The following is a 20,405-nucleotide window of genomic DNA, read 5'->3' as shown; positions in this document are numbered from 1 at the left end:
AGTCCAGCCACATCCAGCCATTAAACAACTCATTAGAGGAGGAGTCTCCACAAATATTCCCATCCTCAATGATGGAGGAGCCCAACACATCAGTGCACAAGTTAGGGCTCAAACATTTGCAACAATCTTCAGCCAGAAATGCTGAGTATATGATCCAACTTGGCCTCCTCGGAGATCTCCAACATCATAGATACCAGTCTTCAGCCAATCTCATTCCCTCCATGTGATATCAAGGAATGGCTAAAGGCCGTACTGCAAAGGTTATTGGCCCTGCCAACACTTTGGCAATAGTACTGAAGATTTATGCTCCAAAACAGCTGTGCCTTTAGCCAAGCTGTTTCAGTACAGCTACAACACGGGCATCAATCCAGCAAAGTGGAAAATTGCCCAGTTATGCCCTGTCCACAAAAACAGGACAAATTCAACATAGCCATTGACCAGAATCTGAACTGGACTCACCATATAAATACTGTGGCTACAAAAGCAGGTCAGAGGCAGCTCCAGTAACACTCAAGAAGCTCAACATCATACAGGACAAAGCAGCTCATCTGATTGTCCCTCCATCCAACTCCTTCAACGCTCACTCCCTCCATCACTGACACACAATGTAGCAGAGAGCACCAACATGATGCACTGCAACAACTTACCAAGGCTTCTCTATAGCACCGTCCAAATCCATGATCTCTACCATCAAGAAGAACAAGGGGGTAACAGATGCATGGGGACACCCCCACCAGCAATTTGCCATCCAAGCCATACACCATCCTGACTTGGAAATATATTCCTGTTCCCACACTGTCACTGGGCTAAAATCTTCAAACCCCCTACGTAACAGCATTGTGGGTTCACCTACACCTCAGCGACTGCAGTCTTTCAAGAAGGCAACTTACCACCACCTACTCAAGGGCAATTAGGGATTGGCAATAAATGCTGGACTTGCCAGCGACGCCCAACTACCATGCAAAAATAAAATAATTAACTTAGATTAATAATGAAAAAGACGCAAATACCTTCTTTGCCTCATCCAAGTACACATGCCAGGCAAATTCCAGAAGCGGACGTATTACTGGATCAGCCAATTGGGAAGGATATGTCTGCTTCAGCACCTGCATAAAAAGGAAGGATTTAAAAATCTTTATTTTTTCTTTAGTCTTTCATCCCACAATGAGGAGATGCGAGAAATCCTATTTTCAATATTTCCATTAACCTAAACTCAAAGCTTTCAGAGGGAAGAGTTTTAGATTTACACTGCCCCTTTGTGTGGGGTTGGATTTTCCACCCCGCTGTGCCACTTTCCTGCCCCGACCCGCCAGCGGTATTCTCCGTTATGCCGGCCGGTCAATGGGATTTCCCATTGTGGGGCAGCCCCACGCTGTCAGGAAACCCCCGGGCGCCGGGAAAATGGAGAATCCCACCCAGGCTTCTTGAGATCACCAGTGAACTCTACCTCGCTCCAATGTTAAGGTATTCTGAGCTCCCCAGCCAGAGGAAGTAGTGTACTTCTGTTTGGTCTTCCAGTTCAAAATGTTGTCGATGGCTGAGCATTGCAGACTGGTACCTTCCAAGGTCCAAGGCTATGTGCTGAGGGATGCATTAACACTTGGGGCAGCCACCGCAGAGGTGCAATGGGGAAGGGGCACCATAAGACCTTTCAACCTTAGTACACCAGTGAACTGGAAACCGTGTAAAACCCCTTGGGTTGTATGTTTGACATGTAATGTGTCTTGTATTCCCAACAGCACCACTACAGTTTGGGGGTCTACATACAACCCCCACTAAGGTTGTTTTGCACCTCAGTGTTTTTCAACTCTACCCATACAGATTCCACATTGTCGGAGTTAATTTAACGTGCAAAAAAAGGTCCGTTTTAAACCTTTGCCCCCTGGTGACTGACCCCCTCCACCCTGGGAAAGAGTGCCTACCCATCCACTCTACCCATGCCCCTCATAATCTTGTAGACTTCTATCAGGTCACCCCTCAACTTCCATCTTTCTAATGAAAACAGTCCAAGTCTATTCATCCTCTCCGTATAGCTAACACCCTCTAGACCAGGCAACATCCTGGTAAACCTCCTCTGCACCCTCTCCAAAGTCTCCACATCCTTCCAGTAATGTGTCGACCAGAATTGTGCGCAATATTCCAAGTGCGGCCTTACCAAGGTTCTATACAACTCGATGCTCCATCCAATGAAGGCAAGCAATCCATATGCTTAATTGACTACCTTCACAACTTGTGTTTCAAACATCTGTGGACCTGCGCATCCAGATCTCTCTAACTTTCTATATTCCTAAGAGTTTTGCTATTTACGGTATATTTCTCCTCTATGTTAGACCTATCAAACTGCATTATCTCACATTTGTCAGGATTAAACTCCATTTGCCATTTCTCTGCCCAAATCTCCAACCTATCTATGCCCTGCTGTATCCTCTGACAATCCTCAACACTATCCGCCACTCCACCAATGTTGGTGTCATCCCCAAACTTACCAATCAGACCAGCTACATTTTCCTCCAAATCGTTTATGTATACTACAAACAACAGAGGCCCCAGCACAGATCACTGTGGAACACCACTAGTCACAATCTTCCATTCAGAGAAACACCCGTCTACTGCTACCCTTTGCCTTCTGTGACTGAGCCAGTTCTGTATCCATCTTACCACCTCACCTCTGATCCCATGTAACTTCAACATTGTACCAGTCTGCCATGAGGCACCCTGTCAAAGGCTTTACTGAGAGATCTAATTGAGGTATATAAGATGCTAAAGAGGATAAACAGGGGAGAAATAAAGTGGACATTTTCCCTTTGCTGGACATTCTAGAATTTCGTTTTAGGCTAAAGGTTGGTCGATTTAAAACTGAAATGAGAAGGAATTGCTTCACACAATGAGTTGGGAATCTCTGGAAATCCCCACCCTAAAGTACAGTGGACACCTGGAACACTAAACAAATTTAAGGGGGAGATAGAAAGGATTTTAATTAGTAATGGGGATGAAGGCTTATGGGGAGCTGGAAGGAAAGTGGAGGTGAGGCCGAGATGAGATCAGTCATGGTCATATTGAATGGCAGAGCAGGCCCCAGCGGCTGAACTGCTTACTCCCGCTCTCTTAGGTTCTTATTAATAGCTCAATTCAAATCAAACAAACCAACAAAAAAAGACAAAAAGCAGTGAAAGTCTCTTAAATCACCTTTGCAGTTAATACAACAGTATGAAATCTTGAATCTTTGAGGAGCCCCACCACCTCGATGTAAAATTGTTGGTCCATGCTGGGTTATTGCCGCTGAACAAATATGCAGCTTTCTGGAAGGTGGACAAAAATCAGTAAGGGGGAACTTTGGGTGAAGGTTACAAACGGACAATTAAAGAGTTGACATTTCAGAGAGGTGGCCGCGTGCTAGGGAGGATGCAGCACAAATGTAGCACACCACCACAAACCATTCACAATTAATCGTTTGTGATGTCAGAGCAAATACACTTGAATCAGAGGCTTGACCCATTACCATTTCCAACCTCAAAACACTGGGTGCAAGAAGAGAGGATGCTGGAAAACCTCAACTGGACAGCAACCCTCCTGATGCTGCCAGACCTGCTGAGTATTTCCAGCATCTGCTGCCCTTGGCTCGGAGAGCAGAATCCGCAGTATTTTGCTGAAAATATTGGATACCCAAGCCAATGACACCAAACGTTTTTGTAACTCTGGCAGGAGTTTGGAAACACAACTTTAAGTACAAGGTAACAGAATACGGGGATGTGAAAATGTACAGTGTTAGAATCTGGCTCGTCATAATGAATAAGGCGGCACAGTGGCTAGTTAGCACTTCTGCCTCACAGCGGCAGGGGCCGAGGTTCAATTCCGGCCTCAGGTGACTGTACGGGGTTTGCACTTTCCCCCTGTGTCTGTGCGGGTTTCCTCCGAATGCTCTAGTTTCCATCCACTGTCCAAAGATGCAAGTTAGGTGGATTGGCCGTGCGAAGTTGCCCCTTAGTGTCCAAAGATGTCTAGGTTAGGTGGGGTTATGGGGATAGAGCGTGGGAGTGGGCCTAGGCAGAGTGTTCTTTCAAGGGTTCGGTGCAGCCTTGATGGGCCGAATGGCCTCCTTCTGCACTGAAGGGATCGTATGACACAGAAATGTTTTTTATTTGTAAGGCCTTCTTTTCCCCTATAATACTATTAGATGAAGCAATTGTTATGCTATTTTATAATATGCCTAAACTACTGATTAGCAGAATGTTGTATTATGTTCACATGACATGATAAATTGAAGATCTTAGAAGGCATATTGTTGATCTTACAATTAAGCCACTTTTTAAAATCTGACTGCTGAGCTCAACGCGAGTCTTGACAATTTACATGAAGAGGGGGGGTCTGAATATTGAAGCATAAATATATTCTTGCTTATAATCTCCAAGGAGTAGATGTCAACAACAAAAAGGACTCGAGCTACAGGATCATAGAATTTACAGTGCAGTAGGAGGCTATTCAGCCCATCGAGTCTGCACCAGCCCTTGGAAAGAGCACCCTACTTAAGTCCACGCCTCCACCCTATTCCCGTAACCCAGTAACCCCCACCTAACCTTTTGGACACTAAGGGAAATTTAGCGTGGCCAATCCACCTAACCTGCACATCTTTGGACTGTGGGAGGAAACCTGAGCACCCGGAGGAAACCCACGCAGACATGGGGGAGAACGTGCAAACTCCACACAGTCACCCGAGGCCGGAATTGAACCCGGGACCCTGGTGCTGTGAAGCAACAGTGGGAGTTGCAAAAACAAAGCGGGGGAGGTCGGCATAGCAAAGGCGGGACTGTCCGGAGCAGAAGTCCAGGAGTGAGAACTACGGTGGGAGGGGCCAGGGAAATAACTGAGTTCAAGCACAAAGGAGGTTGGCTGGAACAGAAACATTAAAAAATAGCAAGATATCAAGATAAATACGAGTTGACTGGGGAAGAATTGACTGCCACAGTTCCAGAAGAGAGTAGCCAGAATAGATGGTGAGCTAATAATCTGACAATCTTCAGTTTAGTTTTAATGTCATCAGTTCATCTCCATCCCGAATACAGCCCAATATGGAAGATCTCATTAATGCCTTTGGTGCCTACAGGTTTGACTGTCATGATGCTCTGCTGGTCAACTTCCTATTCTCCATAAACTTCAGCACATCCAAACCTCTGCTGTCAGTAAAATGAAAGCAACATATTGCGGATGCTGGAGATCTGAAATAAAAACAGCAAGAGATGGAAATACTCAGCAGGTCCAGCAGCATCTGTGGAGGCAGACACAGAGTTTGTTTCAAGTCGAACATGACTCTTCAGAACAATCACGACTGTTCTGAAGAGTTATGTTCAACTTGAAACATTCAGTCTGTATCTCTCTGTCAGGTCTGCTGAGCATTTCAGAATTTCCTGCTGTTACTTCTGCTGTCAGTGTCGTATCCCACATCAAGTCCTCCCCACCCATTACTCATGTACAGTAAGTCTCACAACACCAGGTTAAAGGCCAACAGGTTTGTTTAGACTCACCAGCTTTCGGAGCGCAGCTCCTTCATCTCATTCACCTGAGGAAGGAGCTGTGCTCCGAAAGCTAGTGTTTGAAACAAACCTGTTGGACTTTAACCTGGTGTTGTAAGACTTCTTACTGTGCCCACACCAGTCCAACGCCGGCATCTTCACATCATTACACATGTAGTTTAACAGACTCTCAACCCCAGTGCCTGAAATTTAAAATTTGCATTGTGTTTTAATCTCTTTGTGGTCTCACTCCATGTCAGTAATCCTCTCCAGACTGATAATCCTCAGAACTCTGTGTTATGGTGAGCGGGCGGGTAAGTGGAGCTGAGTCCATAAAAAGATCAGCCATAAACTTATTGAATGGCGGAGCAGGCTCGAGGGGGCAGATGGCCTACTCCTGCTCCTAGTTCTTATGTTCTTATATTTCCATCATAGTTAACACTATCATTGTCACCTCTCCTTCTCTCCATTATTCCTTGCGCAAGTTGCACTTGCAGCATATTTGGGGTCAAAATGGCGTTGACAATATTTTAAATAATTTAGCAGTCTCCAAGGATATCATTATGTGGCAATGCACAAATATTAGCTTTGTTTTTGTTGGAGACTATTTATCAAGAATTGTCAGTTCCTTTTCTCTTGATGTTCCTGCATTTCAGAAATTAAGCAAACATTTCATAAGTAACCAGTCTGTCAAAGAGTAATTGTCCCCAATTGATGGACCTTTGCTTTTAATCTTAGCCAATTGCCCATTTCCGACTAAAAAGTTACATTCTTGCCACAGAAGTGCCAGGCAATGACCATCTCCTACAAGAGAGGATCTAACCACCACCCCTTGACATTCAATGGCATTACCATCACTGAATCCCTCACAATCAACATCCTGGGGGTTACCATTGATCAAAAACTGAACTGGACTAGCCATATTAATACTGTGGCTACCAGGGCAGGTCGAAGGCTAGGAATCCTGTGGCAATTAACTCACTGCCTGAACCCCAAAGCCTGTCAACCATCTACAAGACACAAGACAGGAGCGTAAGGGAATACTCGCCACTTGCCTGGATGAGTGCAGCTCCAACAACACTCAAGAAGCTCGACACCATCCAGGACAAAGCAGCCGGCTTGATTGCTTCCCCTTCCATAAACATTCAAACCATCCACCATTGAAAAACAGTGGCAGCCATATGTACACGAACAGGCGCCTAGGGGATTTTCACATTAACTTTGTGGCAGCATTAATGTAAGCCTCCTTGTGACAATAATAAAGATTATTACCATCTGCAACAGTGTTCTTCAAAGTTGGTGGGTCACGGGCGGGTGTCGGGAAGGTCGCAGAGCCGTTGTCCGTGGTGCTCCCGATCGCGCAAATCCTTGGCTTTTCATAACGCCGGCTGCAAGCGGCCGCGAACATGTTAAAAAAAAAATTTGCCCGCTTTGCACATACACGCACGATGATCGGTGCGCATGCGCATTTGATAATCGAGCACGCATGCGCAGTGCTGCCGCTATTTTTTAAACGGTTGCAGCTTTTTGTTTTACAGGTTCCGTAGTGATTTTTATTCATTTATTTTATTCATTTAATTTTTTTTTTCATTTATTTTATTCATTTTGTTTTACAAGTTCGGGGGGGGGGGGTTTTATTCATTTTTTCATTTATTTTACTCATTTTATTTTTTATTTTGTTTTACAAGTAAAATTTTACAGGAAGAAAATTCAGAACTTTGGACAGGTGGAGACTCCATACTTTCCAACAGCAGAAGGCTTCACCTTCATCCAACAAGTTCCATTGGAGGAGAGTGTACGAGGGCCAAAGGGACCTGAAACCATTTCCTCCATTTTTGTCAGCAGCAAACAAGGTAAGAGAAAATGTGGGGCGCGCAAGTCGGCCGGCGTGGGTCATGAAGGTCGGCCGGCGTGGGTCATGAAGGTCGGCTGGCTTGGTTCCCGAAGTTGGCCAGTTGGTAAAAATGGGTCCCCGGCAAAAAAGTTTGAAGAACACTGATCTACAAGATGCACTGCAGGATCTCACCAAGGTTCCTTCGAGAACACCTTCCAAACCAACGACCAGTACCATCTAGAAGGACAGGAGCAGCAGATACCTGGGAACCCCACCAGCTGGAAGTCCCTCTCCAAGCCACACACCACCCTGACTTGGAAATATATCTCCATTCCTTCACTCTTGCTGGGGCAACATCCTGGAACTCCTTCCCTAACAGCACAGTGGGTGTACCTACACCTCAAGGACTGCAGCGGTTCCAGAAGGCAGCTCACCTCCACCTTCTGAAAAGCAACTAGGGATAGACAATAAATGCTGGCCAAACCAGCGACGCCCACATCCCATAAATTAATTTTTAAAAAGGTGACATTTCCTGGTTTCTTAGGAGAAAGTGGTACATGTAAGATCTGTCACACTATATCTACCAGCTAATTACAACCTTCTGAAGTCTGTCATGAAATCTTAGAATAGATGTTATTTTATTGACTGAGGATTGGCTACATTCCTGAAGCTGGATGTCAGGCTTAACTTTCCACTGTCTTACAAAGTTTTATGCGAGTTTCAGATCCTGCAGTGTAAGCTCTTCGCTTATGCCAACAGTACCAGGGTCAAATGTCAGGACCTCAACTCGGGTTTCTATTCAACATAATGAAAGCAAGCAGGAGGTGGCCTTGACTATCCCTTGACTAGGTCTTTTCCAATCAGGCCCTTTGATGTGGCTGGCTTCATATTGACTTCTATCTCATTAGGAAATCAATTCAGTTTGTCCTTGTGGGAAGGTCTTGTCAAGTCTTTTTAAATTGTTTATTCATGAGAATATTTTCCATTGAAGTAGTTCCCTTTCTACATTCTGTCTTGTCAGTACAACATCACTGTCTCAACATTTTTCAGCAGATCATAAAAATAAATCTCTTGTAGTTCATTAATTTTTTATTATCCCATCAGATGACAGATGGCAACCTGGCAATGCATAAAGTGCAAGAACAAAGCTTAAGGTTGTTTGTGAACAGCAGGAAGACCTGGATGTTGAATTAGTTTGAAACTTACTGCCAGCTTTTTACTATTCATTACAAACCATACTTATTAATACAAAATCCTGTGTGCTCACTTACCATTGAGCATTTAAAACAGGGCCCTTCTGATTGCAGATAGATTGTGCTCAAATACTAGAGTGGGGTTTGAACCCATAACTTGGTCTGAAAGGCTATCACTGCGTGAAAGGAGTCAGGGTGATCACAATTTTTGCTGCTCAAATCTCAGCACCCATAAAGCACTGTGTGCCATCAGAAGCAGTAGCAATGTTTTCAACCACAATCTGCAGCTTCATGACCTGGCATATTCCCCCACTCTACCATTACCATCAAACCAGAGGGCAGCATTACCTTACCTAAACATGAGATGCCAACATGATGAAGCTCCAACACAGGGCTACATACATGCCAAGGAGAAAGCAGCATGGTATAAATATAGTACAGTGGTTAGCACTGTTGCTTCACAGCGCCAGGGTCCCAGGTTCGATTCCCGGCTTGGAGCACTGTCTGTGCGGAGTCTGTACGTTCTCCCCGTGTCTGCGTGGGTTTCCTCCGGGTGCTCCGGTTTCCTCCCAGAAGACCCGAAAGGTGTACTTGTTAGGTGACTTGAACATTCTGAATTCTCCCTGTGTACCCAAACAGGCACCAGAGTGTGGCAACTAGGGGATTTTCACAGTAACTTCATTGCAGTGTTAATGTAAGCCTACTTGTGACAATAAAGATTATTATTATTATAATTAACTGATTCCACAGCCAACCAATCAGATCAAAGCTCTATTATCCTGTCACATCCAGTCATGAATGGACAAGTAGACAACTAAAATTCTCAATCATGCTGGAGCCAGCATCTTCAACCAGAAGCTCCGAGAGATCCATCCCAACCTCCTTCTAATTAGCACCAGTCTTCAGACAGCTCAGTTATCTTAAATAAGGTTTATTACTACTAGTAATGTGTGATAAGTATTGGTAGGATTTAACAGCATTAGTAAGGATTAGCAATAGTAATATGTTTTACTAATAGCAGTAAGGTTTATTAGCAGTAGCAAGGTCTACTAATAAATATAGAAAAGGCTGTGCTACTTCTGCCTCCAGATTGTACATCCTGTTCCATGTGGGAACTCCGGGATGCTTCCCTTGTCCTGGATAACCATTTGTGCAGGAAATGCCATCAGTTGCAGCAGCATTGGCTCCAGGTTTTAGAACTTGAACATCACAACACAACTGTGAGGTTCAGCATTTCAGAGGCGAGAAGGAATGGGTGAATACCTGATAGTCATAAAGGAGCAGGCAGATAGTGTTGGAGTCCCCAAGTGCATCCAGCTCTGAATACTGGTGAGGACGGTGGTCCATCTGGGGAATTCAGCCACACCCATGTCCATGGCACCACTGGCAACTCAGCTGTACTTGGTTGGGGGGTGGGGGGAGTGTACAACATAAGACCTAGGAGCAGGAGTAAGCCATCTGGCCCCTCGAGCCTGCTCCGCCATTCAATGAGATCATGGCTGATCTTTTGTGGACTCAGCTCCACTTTCCGGCCCGAACACCATAACCCTTAATCCCTTTATTCTTCAAAAAACTATCTATCTTTACCTTAAAAACATTTAATGAAGGAGCCTCAACTGCTTCACTGGGCAAGGAATTCCATAGATTCACAACCCTTTGGGTGAAGAAGTTCCTCCTAAACAGTCCTAAATCTACTTCCCCTTATTTTGAGGCTATGCCCCCTAGTTCTGCTTTCACCCGCCAGTGGAAACAACCTGCCCAGATCTATCCTATCTATTCCCTTCATAATTTTATATGTTTCTATAAGATCCCCCCTCATCCTTCTAAATTCCAACGAGTGCAGTCCCAGTCTACTCAACCTCTCCTCGTAATCCAACCCCTTCAGCTCTGGGATTAACCTCGTGAATCTCCTCTGCACACCCTCCAGTGCCAGTACGTTCTTTCTCAAGTAAGGAGACCAAAACTGAACACAATACTCCAGGTGTGGCCTCACTAACACCTTATACAATTGCAGCAAAACATCCCTAGTCTTAAACTCCATCCCTCTAGCAATGAAGGACAAAATTCCATTTGCCTTCTTAATCACATGTTGCACCTGTAAACCAACTTTCTGTGACTCATGCATCAGCACACCCACGTCTCTCTGCACAGCAGCATGCTTTAATATTTTATTGTTTAAATAATAATCCCGTTTGCTGTTATTCCTACCAAAATGGATAACCTCACATTTGTCAACATTGTATTCCATCTACCAGACCCTAGCCCATTCACTTAACCTATCCAAATCCCTCTGCAGACTTCCAGTATCCTCTGCACTTTTCGCTTTACCACTCATCTTAGTGTCATCTGCAAACTTGGACACATTGCCCTTGGTCCCCAACTCCAAATCATCTATGTAAATTGTGAACAATTGTGGACCCAACACGGATCCCTGAGGGACACCACTAGCTACTGATTGCCAACCAGAGAAACACCCATTAATCCCCACTCTTTGCTTTCTATTAATTAACCAATCCTCTATCCATGCTACTACTTTACCCTTAATGCCATGCATCTTTATCTTATGCAGCAACCTTTTGTGTGGCACCTTGTCAAAGGCTTTCTGGAAATCCAGATATACCACATCCATTGGCTCCCCGTTATCTACTGCACTGGTAATGTCCTCATAAAATTCCACTAAATTAGTTAGGCACGACCTGCCCTTTATGAACCCATGCTGCGTCTGCCCAATGGGACAATTTCTATCCAGATGGCTCGCTATTTCTTCCTTGATGATAGATTCCAGCATCTTCCCTACTACCGAAGTTAAGCTTACTGGCCTATAATTTCCCGCTCTCTGCCTACCTCCTTTTTTAAACAGTGGTATCACATTTGCTAGTTTCCAATCCACTGGGATCACTCCAGAGTCTAGTAAATTTTGGTAAATGATCACTAGTGCATCTGCAATTTCCCGAGCCATCTCTTTCAGCACTCTGGGGTGCATTCCATCAGGGCCAGGAGACTTGTCTACCTTTAGCCCCATTAGCTTGCCCATCACTACCTCCTGAGTGATAACAATCCTCTCAAGGTCCTCACGTGTCATAGCCTCATTTCTATCAGTCACTGGTATGTTATTTGTGTCTTCCACTGTGAAGACCGACCCAAAAAACCTGTTCAGGTCCTCAGCCATTTCCTCATCTCCCATTATTAAAACTCCCTTCTCATCCTCTAAAGGACCAATATTTACCTTAGCCACTCTTTTTTGTTTTTATATATTTGTAAAAACTTTTACTGTCTGTTTTTATATTCTGAGCAAGGAAGACTGGAAGTGGTGGTAGGTGATTTGGCAGTGTCTGGCCAGGAGGGGCAGGAGGACGAGTTTGAAGAGGAGCCGGAAGATGGAGGACAGGCAGTGGCGAGCTTCCGACATGCCAGGAGGACCAAGGTCTTTGACAAGACCTCCAACTGCTGTCTCCCTTGAATGCACTTGCCTCCACCTGATGTGCATCAGATGATCACCAGAGAATGTCCCGAAGATGGACCACTAATGTCGCCCACCGAGGTGTCTCTGCACTGGTGGAAGGTGCAGGTGATAAATGTGACGTCTCGCCAGTGGTTTCACCCCCACCCCCCAAGGTGTTCTCTTGGGTGGATGTGGGGTGGGGGTGGGCGATGGCCTGACCTCATTGCCTCATCAGATGGGGATCCTTTAAGGCAATGGACATGTGATCAGTGAAAGGGAAGGGGCAGTGGACCTTACCTCTCTGGCACAGACCAACCTCGCTGTCAGTCATTGTCCTCTCCTCGGGCAACCCCATGATTTCCAGGGCCCGGGCCTCAGAGGGGGCGAGGACTCGAATCTCTGGTACTCCGCATCCCATCCTAGTCTTTCTCTCTTTATTATGGACTAGCTTCTCTTGCGGGGACAAGGAGAGAACATTGTGAGCCGCATGCTTGATGGGTCATGGGGGTCAATAGCAGATGGCATTAGTGGGCACCACACCTGCGCAAGAAGGGTTTCAGTGAAACGACAGAGGTTGAGAGGAGACCTGATAGAGGTCTACAAGATTATGAGTGGCATGATCAGAGTGGATAGTCAGATGCTCTTTCCTAAGCGAGGATAGTCAAGTACTGGGGTCATAGGTTTAAAGTGCACAGGGAAAAATTTAGAACAGATGTGTGAGGCAGTTTTTTACACAGAGGGTGGTAAATATATGGGACGTGCTGCCTGGGGAGGTGGTGGGAGTAGGTACGATAGCTGCATTGAAGGTACATCTAGACAAATATATGAATAGGGTGGGAATGGAAGGATACAGATTTCATTAGTGCAGGCGGTTTTAGTTTAGGGAGGTGCCATGGTCGGCGCAGGCTTGGACAGCCAAAGGGCCTGTTCCTGTGCTGTATTGTTCTGTAAAAATAAAAATTGGCAAGTCGTGGTGCAGCTGTACAGGCCTCATTTGGATTATTGTGTACAATTCTGGTCGCCGCACTACCAGAAGGATGTGGATTCAGTGAGTTTATGTAACCTCTCCTCATAGCTCATGCCCTCCGTGCCAGGCACAATCCTAGTAAACCGCTTCTGTACCCTCTCCAAAGCATCCACATCGTTCTGGTAGTGCGGCGACCAGAATTGTGCACAATATTCCAAATGAGGCCTAACTAAGTTCCAGCACAGCTGCAACATGACTTGCCAATTTTTATATTCAATGCCTCGACCGATGAAGGCCAGCATTGCCGCATGCCTTCTTGACCACCTTATCCACGTGTTGCCACTTTCAGTGATCGGTGGGCATGCACGCCCAGATCTCTCTGCCCATCAGTACTCGCAAGAGTTCTACCAATTATTGTGTAATTCCTAGATGCGTTGGACCTTCCAAAGTGCATTACCTCACACTTGTCCAGATTAAACTCCATCTGCCATTTCTCTGCCCAAGACTCCAACCAGTTTATATCCTGCTGTATCCTCTGACAATCCTCTTCACTATCCGAAACTCCACCAATTTTTGTGCCGTTTGCGAACTTACTAATCAGGCCAGCTACATTTTCTTCCATATCATTTATATACACTGCGAACAACAAAGATCTGAGGTAATAATCAGGGCCTAGTTTTAAGGCCGATTAAATTGGATATCTTAAATTAAAGATTGGGCACTTTAAAAACCACAGTCTGCAGAAGCCTGCAGAATCGGAATATACAGAACTCAGACAAGCTGCCGGGGTCTGTCTGAAGCAGCCCCTGAATAACCCATTAAGTAATTATCGTTGCTACTAGAGAGTCACTGGCCTATTGTCCACAGTTCCTGATATCCCATCAACTGATAGTTGTTCCTACATTTTTTTTAAATTTAGTGTACCCAAATATCTTTTTCCAATTAAGGGGCAATTTAGCGTGGCCAATCCACCTATTCTGCACATCTTTTGGGTTGTGGGGGCGAAAAACTCGATCAAATTAGTGATGCACGATCTCTCCTTCACAAAACCATGCTGTCCATCACTAATAAGTCCATTTGTTTCCAAATGTGCGTAAATCCTGTCTCTAAGAATCTTTTCCAATAATTTCCCTACTGTTGACGTAAGGCTCACCGGCCTATAATTTCCTGGATTATCCCTACTGCCCTTCTTAAACAATGGAACAACATTGGCTGCTCTCCAGTCCTCTGGAACTTCACCAGTAGCTAATGAGGATACAAAGATTACTGTCAAGGCCCCAGCAATTTCCTCCCTTGCCTCCCTCAGTATTCTGGGGTAGATCCCATCAGGCCCTGGGGACTTAACTACTTTAATGCTTTTTAAGATGCCCAACACCTCCTCTTTATTAATATCAACATGAGTCAGAATATCTACACACTCTACACTATACTCCTCATCCACCAAGTCCTTCTCTTTGGTGAATACTGAGACAAAGGATTCATTTAGTATCTCTCCCATTTCCTCTGGTTTCATACATATAGGGTGCGATTCTCCGCTCCCCACGCCGGGTGGGAGAATCGCGGGAGGGCCGGGCGAATCACGACATGCCGCCCTGGCACCCCCCGCGATTCTCCCACACCCCCAAAAATGGCATGTCGCGTTTTTCGACTCGCCGCTCGGAGAATCGCCGCTCGCCGACCAGCGATTCTCCGGCCCGCATGGGCCGAGCAGCCTGACGAACCCAACCGGTTCACGCAGGCGGCAACCACACCTGGTCACTGCCGGCGTGAACAGCGCGCGACAGGTAAGTGTGGGGCCTGTTGGGGGCGGAGGGAGGATCGAGCACCACGGGCGTGCTCATGAGGTGACTGGCCCGCGATCGTTGCCCACCGATCGTCGGGCCGGCGTCTCTAAGAGACGCACTCTTTCCCCTCCGCTGCCCCCGCAAGATCAAGCCGCCATGTCTTGCGGGGGCAGCGGAGGGGAAGATGGCAACCGCGCATGCGCGGGTTGGAGCCGGCCAACCTGCGCATGCACGGCTGACGTCACTTAGGCGCCGCCATTGCGTCATTCCCGGTGCGGCCCTTTGACACAAGCGTCAAGGCCCGGCGGCCGTGTTTCTCGCAACGCCACTCCTAGCCCCCTGGGGGGGGGGGGGGGGGGAAGAGAGAGAATAGGGTGCGAGGAGCGGCCTCCGACGCCGTCGTGAAACTCGGCCGAGTTCACGACGGCTTTCCCGATGCCACGCGGCATCGGAGAATCGCGGCCATAGCCTTTACAATATGCTTGAATGGACCAACCCTTTCTCTAGCTAACCTCTTGCTCTTTACATATGTATAAAACACCTTAGGATTTTCCTGAATTTGTTTGCCAATGACATTTCATGACCCCTTTTAGCCTTCCCAACTCCTACCTTAAGTTCCTTCCTACTTTATTTTATCTTCTTCAAGGGCTTCATCTGTCCTAAGCCTTTTAGACCTTACAAGTGCTTCCTTTTTCTTTTTGACAAGGTTCATAATATCCCTCATTATCCAGGGTTCCTATACTTGCCACCCTTATCTTTCATCTTCACAGGTACATGTCGGTCCTGAATTTTAATCAACTGACATATGAAAGCCTCCCACATGCCGAATGTTGATTTTCCCAGAAACGGCCTCGCCCAGTCAACACTCTCCAGATCCTGCCAAATGCTGTAGTAATTAGTCTTCCCCAGTCTAACACCTTCACCTGAGGACCACTCTTGTCCTTCTCCATAAACAGTTTAAAACTTGCAGAATTATGATCACTGTTCCTGACCCAGGCTTATTCCCCAGCACCAGGTCTAATATGGCCCCTTCCCGAGAGGCTATTTACATATCATTTCAAGAAACTCTCCTGGATTCTCCTTACAAACTCTGCTCCATCCATGGCTCTAGCAGTAAGTGTGCCCCAGTCAATATAGGGAAAGTTAAAAGCACCCACCACAACAACCCTATTGTTTATGCATCTTTCCAAGATCTATCTGCATAGCTGCTGCTCTGCATATCTGCTGCTCTATCTCCCGCTGGTTGTTAGGAGGTCTGTAGTAAACCCCCAACATTGTGATAGCACCCTTCCTATTCCTGAGCTCTACCCAGATTGCCTCGCTGCCTGAACGCTCCAAGCACAGCTGTGATATTCTCCTTAACCAAGAATGCAACTCCTCCATCCCTTTTGCATCCCCGTCTATCCTGCCTGAAGCATCTAAATCCTGGAATGTTTAGTTGCCAATCCTGTCCCTCTTTCAACCAAGTTTCTGTAATAGCAACATCATAATTCCACGTACAAGGGGCAGCACGGTGGCGCAGTGGGTTAGCACTGCGGCCTCACGGCACCGAGGTCCCAGGTTCAATCCCGGCTCTGGGTCACTGTCTGTGTGGAGTTTGCACATTCTCCCCATGTTTACATGGGTTTTGCCCCCACAACCCAAAAGATGTGCAAGATAGGTGGATTGGCCATGTTAAGTTGCCCCTTAATTGAAAAAAAATTAATTGGGTACTCTAAATTTAAAAAATATTATTCCACGTACCAATCCAAACTCTAAGTTCATCTGTCTTAACTGAAATATTCCTCGCATTGAAACTAATGCACTTCAGCCCACCAACCCTGCTGCGTTGAACAACCACTCTCTGCCTGCTCTTCCTCTTAATCTTACTGGCCTTAGTCTGTAGTTCTCTCTGTTATTTCTCCCACTGACCTACTGCTCTGGTTTCCACCCCCCGGCCATACTAGGCAGTTCCATCTGTTTCTCTGCCTTCCACCTTTCTCCGTACTAACATTTGTTTCTATCCCCTCTTTACTACCTTCTGACTTCCTGCATTGGTTCCCATCCCCCTGCCACATTAGTTTAAACCCTAACGAATAGCGCTAGCAAACCCCCCCCCCCCCCCCCCCCCCCCCCCCTCCCCGAGGACATTGGTTCCAGTCCTGCCCAGGTGGTGGAGGCTGTCTGATTTGTAATGGTCGCACCTCTCCCAGAACCGGTACGAATGTCCCAAAAATCTGAATCCCTCCCTCCTGCAGCATCTCTCAAGCCACGCATTCATCCTGTCTATCCTGTCATTCCTACTCTGACTAGCACATGGCACTGGTAGCAATCCCGAGATTACTACCTTTAAGGTCCTACTTTTTAGTTTATCTCCTAACTCCCTAAATTCAACATGTAGGACCTCATCCTGTTTTTTCACCTATATTGTTGGTGCCGAGATGCACCACGACAACTGGCTGTTCACCCTCTCCCTTTGGAATGTCCTGCAGTCGCTCTGAGACATCCAGGACCCTTACACCCGGGAGGCAACATACCTTCCTGGAGTCTTGTTTGCGTCCGCAGAAACGCCTGTCTACCCCCCTTATAATCGAATCCCCTATCACTATAGCTCTACCACTCGTTTTTTCCTGCCCTCCTGCGCAGCAGATCCAGCCACGGTGCCATGAACCTGGCTACTGATGGCTTCCCCTGGTGAGCCATTTCCCCCAACAGTATCCAAAGCGGTATACCTGTTTTGCAGGGAGATGGCCGCAGGGACCCAGCACTGCCTTCCTCCTCTTCCTCTGTCTGAATTCTTATTGTGACTTCTCTAGCTTTGTTTCTCCTCCCCAATTGCATCGCCTCACACTCCTCTGGATTGAATTCCATTTGCCACAGTCCCTTCCACTCAGACTGGAAAGAAGCAAATATAACCCCTCTTTTCAAGGGGTGGGAAGGCAGAAAAAAGGAACTCTAGGTCAGTGAGTTTGACATCTGACATGGGGAGGGTGTTCAAATCAATCATTCAGGAGGGAAGAGCTCAGCATTTCAACAAATTCAAGGTAATTGGGAAGAGTCAGCATGATTTTACGAAAGGGAAGTCATGTCTAACCAATTTATTGGAGTTCTTTTGAAGGGGTGAAGTGTGCTGCGGATAAAGGGGAGACTGCAGACGTGCTGTACTTGGATTTCCAGAAGGCATCAGGTGTCAAATCAAAGGTTACTGCGGAAAATAGAAGCTCAGAGTACAGGGAGTAACATAATGGCTGGCTGGCAAAAATTAACGTATACATAAATTTACCATTAACCTTCGTTTCCTGTCACTGAGCCAATTTTGAATACAACTCATCATCTTTCAGTGCATCACATGAAGTATCACTTTTGTGACCGGTCTGCCATGTGGGGTCTTGTCAAATGCAGATGACATCCCTCATATATTTTCCTTTCTTACTTCCTCAAAAAATTTGATGACGATAGTAAGACACAATCTTCACCCACCAAAACCCCTGATCAATCCGTGCCTTTCTAAGTGACAGTTTACCCTGTCTCTCAGAATTAGTTCCAATAATTTGTCCACCACCGTGTCACCGTGCCACACAAGTCCAGATGGAATGCTCTCCACTTTCCTGCATGACAACAGCTCCAACAAAACTAAAGAAGCTCATCACCATCTAAGATAAAGCAGCCCACTTGATTGGCACCCCATCACCTCAAACATTCACTCACTCCACCCCTGCCCCACCGTGGCAGCGGTGTGTATTGACCACAAGATGCATTGAGCAACTCACCAAGGCTCCTGCAACAGCAATTTCCAAACCCATGACCACTATCACCCAGAAGGACAAGGCAACATCCGCATGGGAATACCGGCACCAGTAAGTTCCCTTCCAAGCCACATACTACCCTGGTTCAGAACTATATCACCATTCCTTCGTTATTGCAGGAACTCCCTTCCTAAGGGTACTTACATCATATAGACTGTAGCGAGTCAAGAAGGTAAATCACCATCACCTACTAAAGGGCAATTAGGGATGGACAATAAATGCTGCAAGTGCAATGCTCACATTCAAATAACTCAAAACTAGTCGCTGCACTTTTATATTAACAATTTTAGAAAGTAATTCGCTTGGTATATATATGCTAACACTTTTACAGTTTAAATATTTACCCTTTATCTAAAGTAAAACCAGAGAACATCTTGCAACGGATTCACTCTGCTGTCAGGAATCTCTGTATTCATTAGTACCCTGTCCTTTAAAACAAACCGACCTTTACGTAACAGAAAGAAAGCAAAACCATTTTAATCACCTCTGCTTCACATTTTACTTGGCAAAATGCTGGATCTGTAATGCAACCGACTACTTCGAGCAGTAAACACGGAGTCGGAGCCATGCTGAAGGGAGAAATTGTAAACATACATGCCGTTTCCATGGAGAAGGTCAAAGTCCTGTGCTTAGAAACCTTCCTGCCTTAGGAACAAGGGAAGGTGGTTTCAAACTGACTGCAGGAGAGTTAATGTTTCAGGAAGTCAGAGCTGATGTTGTAAGGGAGAGTTTTTGAAATTTAAAGTGCCCAATTCATTTTTTTCAATTCAGTGGCCAGTCCACCTCCCCTGCACATCTTCTGGGCTGTGGGGGTGAGACCCATGCAAACTTGGGGAGAGTATGCAAACTCCACATGGACAGTGACCTGGGGCCGGGATCAAACCGGGGTTCTCGGCGCAGTGAGGCAGCAGTGCTAACCACTGCACCACCGTGCCGCACTTTAAGGGAGACCCAACACAAAAAAACATGCAAGCATTCAAACCAAACCAGAGGAAAGACCAGTAAAAAAGAATCAACTTGAGACACAGGACTATTGGAGTATTCATCAATGATTAGCCAAGTGTCATTTTTGATTATATTCTGGGTTCCCTTTTCCTTCCTATCTTTACAAAATGTCTGCTGACAAACTCCTCTAGGGCCTTCTGTCCAATTTCAACCATAGTGGGATAATACCTTGGACCAAAGGCCATAATTTGGAGAAATTTGGGGGATTTTCATTTCCAATACTATTTATTATCATTTGGCTGTATAACGTCACATCCTAGACACCATTTGTAATGGTTGAAAGGCCCAAGGCTTCCCACATTTTGGATATGAGAGGATCAGGATTTTCCCTGCATTGACTCCAGCAATAGAAAGTGTTATGGGAGCGGTGTTTTCAGAACCCCGAAATGTATCATGGAGTTCAACCAACCTCTCCCTTTAATGTATTGTTGCTTTTGAAGCACACGGCTTGTTCTCCAGGTGTGCTATTACAATTATGGACACGTGGGTTTTTAAACACAAAACAATATTTATTCCATGAATTCAACTTAACCTTTTAAATAAACATTGGATCACTTAACACCCCTTAGTTCAAAGATAACCCCGAAAATAATAGAGCATTAAATAATCCCTCAAAATGTTCCTTCAAACCTCCAAAAGACTTCACCTTTTAACAACAGAAACACATCAGGTTAAATACATTACTATTATGAGTTTAAATCACCCAAACGATTCAGAGATAGTATTTCATGGCAGAGATCACAGCGGATCCAGCTCACTGCAAACACAGACACACCCAAGTTTTTTTCTTAAAACCAGCTTTCTCCTTTCAAACAGCTCACAGCAAACCAGCTAGGCACTTTTCAGCTGCTATCTCTCAAACTGAAACTAAAAACAGAAGTGAGCTCA

At 45.8% G+C, this 20,405-nt stretch overlaps 1 protein-coding gene across 2 annotated transcripts in view; it reads right to left on the bottom strand.

Moving 5' to 3' along the window:
• The window catches only part of ppil6 (peptidylprolyl isomerase (cyclophilin)-like 6), a 54,335-nt gene extending 35,230 nt beyond the window's left edge, over nt 1–19,105 (bottom strand). Inside the window, exons 1-2 of one of the 2 annotated variants that reach the window (XM_038798776.1) lie at nt 18,997–19,105; nt 1,011–1,106 (exon numbers count right to left, since the gene is read on the bottom strand). In XM_038798776.1, coding sequence (XP_038654704.1) covers nt 1,011–1,106; nt 18,997–19,104 — 204 coding nt within the window. In that variant the 5' untranslated portion in view covers nt 19,105. Of the gene's footprint in view, nt 1–1,010; nt 1,107–3,186; nt 3,402–18,996 lie in introns of those variants that run through there. The other variant, XM_038798777.1, reaches the window with a different exon arrangement.
• Nucleotides 19,106–20,405: the final 1,300 nt, after the last annotated feature.

Source organism: Scyliorhinus canicula, chromosome 6, assembly GCF_902713615.1.
Source record: "Scyliorhinus canicula chromosome 6, sScyCan1.1, whole genome shotgun sequence".
Lineage (NCBI taxonomy): Eukaryota > Metazoa > Chordata > Chondrichthyes > Carcharhiniformes > Scyliorhinidae > Scyliorhinus > Scyliorhinus canicula.
Note: the sequence above shows the minus strand (reverse complement) of the source record. Positions and strands in the feature narration are given on the sequence as shown.